Here is a 7,163-nt window from a genome sequence, read left to right on the forward strand (position 1 = left end):
ATTATTTAGCACGCTCATCTCAGATAGTAAAATTATTTTCTTCTTTATCATTCTAATTTTCGAGATTTATCATGGTTACGCTGAATCTACTTCAAAGAATCTCTTCCTAAGAAATCTCTTCCTAATTCCTCTATTATTTAGCACGCTCATCTCAGATAGTAAAATTATTTTCTTCTTTATCATTCTAATTTTCGAGATTTATCATGGTTACGCTGAATCTACTTCAAAGAATCTCTTCCTAAGAAATCTCTTCCTAATTCCTATATTATTTAGCACGCTCATCTCAGATAGTAAAATTATTTTCTTCTTTATCATTCTAATTTTCGAGATTTATCATGGTTACGCTGAATCTACTTCAAAGAATCTCTTCCTAAGAAATCTCTTCCTAATTCCTATAATATTTAGCACGCTCATCTCAGATAGTAAAATTATTTTCTTCTTTATCATTCTAATTTTCGAGATTTATCATGGTTACGCTGAATCTACTTCAAAGAATCTCTTCCTAATTCCTATAATATTTAGCACGCTCATCTCAGATAGTAAAATTATTTTCTTCTTTATCATTCTAATTTTCGAGATTTATCATGGTTACGCTGAATCTACTTCAAAGAATCTCTTCCTAATTCCTATAATATTTAGCACGCTCATCTCAGATAGTAAAATTATTTTCTTCTTTATCATTCTAATTTTCGAGATTTATCATTGTTACGCTGAATCTACTTCAAAGAGCTGATAAACTTCAAACAGCCTCTTCAAATTTTAAAAAAAAATGGTTGTAGGTTAAAATTGGTTTTCTAGTTTGAAATTGGAGCACAAAATCAATTAAAAAATTCCCGGCAAAATGCAATATTTTTGTGGAACTTAGTTATTCTAAATTTCTATAAGTAGTGTTGATGGAGGAAAACTTAACATATTTTTAATCGGCATTTAAATGTGAGTGCCGGGTTGTGTTATTGACAAATTCAGTACTATACCTTCCTATCGTCTAGTTATATCATAGTTGGAAATAAAATTCTGTTTTATATATTTTCAGATATTTTATTTTCGAACAACATACACACCTTGGCCAATGAATTAGAAACTTGGGAGCTTTCCTCTTAACTTGTTCGCATCGTACAAAGCTCTGGGGGAAGTAACATAATGCAAGATATGTTCTGCAGGTATGGAATTGGTGCCTTGGTGTTTCTCAAGGTAAAAATGAACATGCTCGAAAGTCCGTAACATAATGCAAGATATGTTCTGCAGACATGGAATTGGTGTTTCTCAAGGTAAAAATGAATAGGAACATGCTCGAAAGTCCGTAACATGATGCAAGATATGTTCTGCAGGTATGGAATCGGTGCCTTGGTGTTTATCAAGGTAAAAATGAATAGGAACATGCTCGTAAGTCACATCGCACACGAGTCTCCTCTTCCATCTAATTTACAGGATCTTGAAGTCTATGTGGTCAATGTATGGTATTCTCTAGATATAAATGTACTCCAGAAATATTTGGAATCGACGACATCACGAATTCGGACTGTTAGCCTTGCGGAAGAAGATCCAAGAAAATACTATCAACGATTTTTAATTTATTGGCCAATGTATGTATTAGATAAGTGGTTTCTAAAATGTGTTCCGCGAAACTCAAGGATTCGTTGGAAATATGACAAGGGCACCGAAAAATGGGACATTAAAAAAACTAGTGACAAATCATTTGTTTATTAATATTTCGGTTACGATTTAAAATTATTCAAACAAAATATCTGCGTAAAACATAGTTTTTTTTCCATCACAATTTGCAATTCAAAGAAAATAACCAAATTCAACATTAAAGAAATGTGATTCGTTGGCATCCATTCTAGCAGTTTTTTTTACGTCCTTTAGCTCATTTTGTTCGTTTTTAGCTTATGCATACACCAAAACCAAATCCAGGCTCAGAACTGTGAATTTAATTATCTGGTATAAGACTATCATTGATATTAAAAGTCAATTCTTCGTTTTAACAACTTAAAAATGATTAATTATGTTTACAATTGCTAATACATTTTATTTAGGAAAATGGAGTTCCTCTAAAATAGGTCGAAGAAAGGACGATAAAAGATTGTTTTAATTGCGTTTCCCTACCAACCGCATACTTTATTTGCCATTATAAATGATGGTGAATGCTGCATATATGTCAGCACATGACATTTTCACTTAAATATTGTCTACTTTTGTCTCCATATGTTGAAACAATGAATGTACAAGGAACCAAAAAATAAACAGACCACCCTAAATAATGGACTAAGGAACGGTAGCAAAACAGGTCGTGGACGTACCACTGTGCAGTAAGTGTACCTCTAATGACAACCAAAGGGCTCTGGCTGTCAAAGGAAATGGCACCCCAGACCATAATGCCTTGTTGAGGGCCGGTGAAGGCAGGATCCCCCCTCTGCCCTGTGCGTCTCCAAACACGTCTTCGATGATCGTCAGGACACAGTTGGAAGCGGGATTCATCGCTAAAGACTATACATCCCCAGTCGGCATCATTCCAGCCTGATCTGTTCAAAACATTCATGCATACGAAATTTCAAAGCAATCGGATTATTGCTTCTTGGTGCGTCGATTTTTTTGTTATAGAGTGTATTTCCCAGATTTACGGCTATCCCCAATAATTTGGGAGCCAAAAATAATCAGAGTCCGTCAAAAAAAAAAAAAAAAATTATCTACAGAAAGTACAGTTTGGAGTGTGATTTCGAAACTTAAAATATCATCAACACTAATTAATTAGCATATTTGAAATCACTCCTTCGAACCATTAAGATTGAATAATAAATAATAAAAAAACAATTGTACTTCTAATGAAGATCCGATCATCGGATCAAAAGCTATTTAAGATAGTCCATTTTCATTTTGCGTATTGTACACGCTGTGCGGTCACTTTGAACTCCATGCTTAAAATAGCAATAATAACAATCGCATTGCAAAGTACTGCAGAAGAATATTGTAAGTTTGTACATACTGATGCAAAATTGTAACGGTTTGAAAAATCAAATAATAAATAAATGTTTTTTTTTACCTAGGTCTCTGCAAAAAAGCTCTGTTCTCCTGTTGGTCCAAGTGTGATACTGTTTGATGACGTGGATCAATTATTTGGTCAATTGCTTCAGCTACCTTCTCAACAACGTCCCCTGCCGTAGTTTTATCTGTAACTGGAATTGCAACACTATTTGGATGACGCAATGACGAAATTTGAACCCGGATCACAGAGCTACTATTGGATAAAAAATCCTATTGAAAGAAATATTAAATTTATTATTAACTTGTTAATAAAATTTTATCTTTTTTTTTGTATATAGATATGAGATAAAGTGCAACTTTTAACTTTTTCTAACTTCATGATTTTCTGAAAGTAAGACTTTCATTATATAGCAAAATTTACATAATTACTAAATTACAACTGCTTAATATTGTTAATATCTCAATGTAAATACTACTATACTACCTTATCTTTCATCTTGTAATCTCATTACTGTCAAATTTCAATTACTATCTAATATGTACATTAAGATTCTATCTAAATAGAAGTAGGAGGACATATAGCTATATTTCAATGTTCATCTTCCTTTAATCATTCGCGTAATGATAAAAATATTGTTTAACCGAATAATTTTGAAATTTATTTCTGAGTTTTTGTCAAACGTAGAGCTAAATTTCTTTATTGAAAGTACTGTTAAATTAAAAACCATGATGGCAATAAAATTGAACCATCTCTAAACAAAACTTTTTTAACAACCTAACATACATGCGTGCATATAGCAACAAAAAAAAATCATTAATTTAAATTTAAAAAAACTCTTCGTCCTTCATATCACCCCTTAGATTGCCTCTTGTCTTGTGCCTTGTCTCAGATTGCCTTTTGTTGTGTATACAGAGGTAATTTTCTAATTTTAAAATATAATTTTCATATTTTTCATAATTTTCATTTCATAATTTTCATATAATGCATTTAATTAATTTTAAACTATTTTAGAGTTTTTAGATTAGATTGATTTAATTTTGTCCAAAAGATATTTAAATTCTCAAAGCTTACTGCTTCCTACATATTAATTAAGAAGTTTATAAATTAGTTTTTATAAAGGGAAAATTTAAAGAGAATGATTAAACTTGCACAATTTGTATAGAAAGACAATAAAATTTCAATAGTAAAAATTTATAAATCATATTTTATAATAATCATTTGTAAAATACTAAAATTTGGTAACTAAAGTACTATATATGGTTTATATACTTAAAAAGCTTAGGTTTAAATATATATATTATGAAAAAGATTAAGCTCAATTTAATGCCAATGCTTTTTTTATAGTGTTTATATTGAAGAATTTTTAAGTTTTGTATTAAATACGTTATGCAAGAATTATGCATATTGGCTTAAATTCTATTTTTAATGAATAATACAAATAAAAATTTAATTAATAGTTATTATTTGAATGCTAGTAATTGTGAATAATTATATTTACATATTAATCTGCTAAATTTGTTGAAAGACTAATAAAATGTTCAAGGTTTAAGACTGAAAATCGTTTAGCGAAATTTCATATTTTCAAACTAGGATTTAATGGTATCTTAACCAAAAATAAACCGCATATTTTTCTTCCAACTTCTGAAATTAAATTTTAATTAAATTCTCTTCAGCAAGGGAGAGGATATATTTTATGTAACATAAACAAAAACGAGAGCAAAAATGTGAATAAAGCACCAGTTATTTCTGAACTCAGTGCTTTTTTTTGTTGCTTTAATTAAACTAATTTATCTGTTCAAAAAACTTAACTTTTATCCTAAAAATTATCATAAAATAGATTCAGGAATGCAAAACCTTCCGCTTTCTGCAAACGATTTCATAAAGTAGTAAAAAAAATAATTTGAGGAATTTGTTTGAAGTAAAGATTTAAGAAAACTAGAACAAAGCGGCATATTACGTGCAGGTTACAATATACATGCGTCATACGGAAGGAGTATTTCAAAGAGAAAATCACATTAATTCAAATGAACTAAATCAATAATGATACAAAAAAGCCTACATGTTTCTACCGATTAAAAAAAAGTACGCAAAGCAAAGCCACAGTTGGCAACCCCATAAATGATTAGGAATTTAATTAATGCACAAAGAAAATGAACATAAATTGCAATGTTATATTTAGAATCATGATTAGTTTTAATACTAAAACAAAGAAATGCAGTACATACATCAGTTTCATTTATTTATTTGCTGAGTTGTCTAAGAATATTTGAACTTGGTTAATCGAGAGTAGTATGAGAGTTGCGATGGTTAAGTGGTTAAGGCACTGAACTGTCATTGTGAAGAACCGGGGTTCGATTCACAGTGGCTGATTAAAGCACCCCCCCCCACCTCAGCTTCAGATCGATGGGTAGCAGTTTCTCTGTGAAGTAAACGCAATCACTACAAGATAACTTGAGCCGCGATAGCCCAGGTGATAGAGCGTTCGCCTTCCAATGAGGAAACCGGATTCAAATCTGAGTCGATACGAATTCCGCATCCGGCTTGCACCGACCACAGTGCTGACGCGAAATTATCGTGGTCTTCCTTTCCATATAACGCAAATGCGGGTTAGCTCCATCAAAAAGTCCTCCACTAAGGAAAATTTCTCCAAATACTTGATCCAGAAGTTCCCTTGTCTTCTGGATTGGTTCAAAATTACAAGGGTATGGAATTGAACTTTAGTAGTCGTAAACCCAAAATTGGGTCGGCTGTTTAATGACGGTAATATAAGATAACTTAATATAATAATACAAAAACCTTAAATTGAATTTTAAACAAAAAAATTTCCCTTACTTATGTTCTCAATCAAGAAATATACAAAAAAATACCATAGCATACCTGCCAACTCTTCCGGATTTTCCGGAAGATTTTATTTTCATTTTTAAAGTGGTAGCAATACTCAGGTACTCTTAACTTTTTGAAATATAATGATAATTATAAATGAGTTTGACCACCACTACATATAAATAATTACAATAAATATATGAAAGCATAATAATCCTTGAGCAAGCGTATTTCAACGGGATCAAAATATAAATATATTTTTGAGTCAGATTGTTTTTCGTTTATTGTTTTACAACCACTCTGAAAATCCATTTTCGGAAAGAGTGAAAGTTGGCAGGTATGCCATAAGTGCTTATATTGTAGCTCGACTCTACCACCTTTTTTTTAATGTGGTTATTTCTTTCTACCACTCTAACTTTTAAAAGGGGTTATACGTAAATTTCAGATCCGTACTTTAATAATTATGTTGTAGACAAAGAAATAATTATTGAGATTAATGAAATAAAAAATAAATTCCTTATAAACTAAGAGTTAAAAATATTTATGCTTACGCAACTTTTAACTGATTCAGATTTAATTCTTTTTATGAAATTGAACTGTAGTGTTATCTTTTTTAAAGAAGGAATTAACATTTTGGTGCACAGACTATTTAACTTTTTAGACTATGACAAGACATACTCCGTTAGAATCGCTTTCGATCTGGTTTATGAGAAAAGTCTTTATTGGAGGAGCTTCTGCACACGATTATGCTACCGGACATACCCCCTTGGTAATGTTGTTTTGGTTAAGAGGAACTACAAATTCAGAGTCAATTTAAAGCAGATTTGATATATTTGTTATACACAATACTACTTAATAACAAAGAGACAGAAAATACTAAACAACTATGGAGACCAAACATCACATGTAACTGGGTCAGGGCGCACATTGGTATCCTAGGCAACGAGGAGGCGGATCAGGCAGCCAAGGAAGCCATCAGTCTCAGCCAAATCAATTTAGAGGTCCCAAGTTCCAAGGCCCAGATCAAAACAATCATCAAGTCCAACAACCTAAATAGATGGAAAACAGAATGGCAGAGCTCCGAGAGAGGTCGACAAACCTATATTTTTTTTAAAGACCCTTCCACCAAACGACTACAGGCCAACTTTTACCTAAACCAATTACTTACTGGACACGGGGTGTTTGGAGAATACCAAAATAGACTTTTCAATAAAAACCCAAATTGTACCTACTGTGGGGACAATCAGACAATCGAACACTTGATCTTGAACTGCCCACACTTCCAGACACTCCGTGGAAACCATTTTGCAGGACAAAATTTGCACCAATGCTTTGCTAAGTTGGTCTGTAGAAACAT

The 7,163-nt window shown here is 31.8% G+C and overlaps 1 protein-coding gene across 3 annotated transcripts in view; it reads right to left on the reverse strand.

The window, feature by feature from the left end:
* Window positions 1–7,163, reverse strand: part of LOC107441423 (rho GTPase-activating protein 18) — a 279,885-nt gene that overhangs the window by 11,319 nt on the left and 261,403 nt on the right. For 2 of the 3 annotated variants that reach the window (XM_043043811.2, XM_043043812.2), the window contains exon 16: window positions 3,041–3,252. In XM_043043811.2, coding sequence (XP_042899745.1) covers window positions 3,041–3,252 — 212 coding nt within the window. Of the gene's footprint in view, window positions 1–1,682; window positions 1,923–3,040; window positions 3,253–7,163 lie in introns of those variants that run through there. The other variant, XM_071186026.1, reaches the window with a different exon arrangement.

Source organism: Parasteatoda tepidariorum, chromosome 9, assembly GCF_043381705.1.
Source record: "Parasteatoda tepidariorum isolate YZ-2023 chromosome 9, CAS_Ptep_4.0, whole genome shotgun sequence".
Lineage (NCBI taxonomy): Eukaryota > Metazoa > Arthropoda > Arachnida > Araneae > Theridiidae > Parasteatoda > Parasteatoda tepidariorum.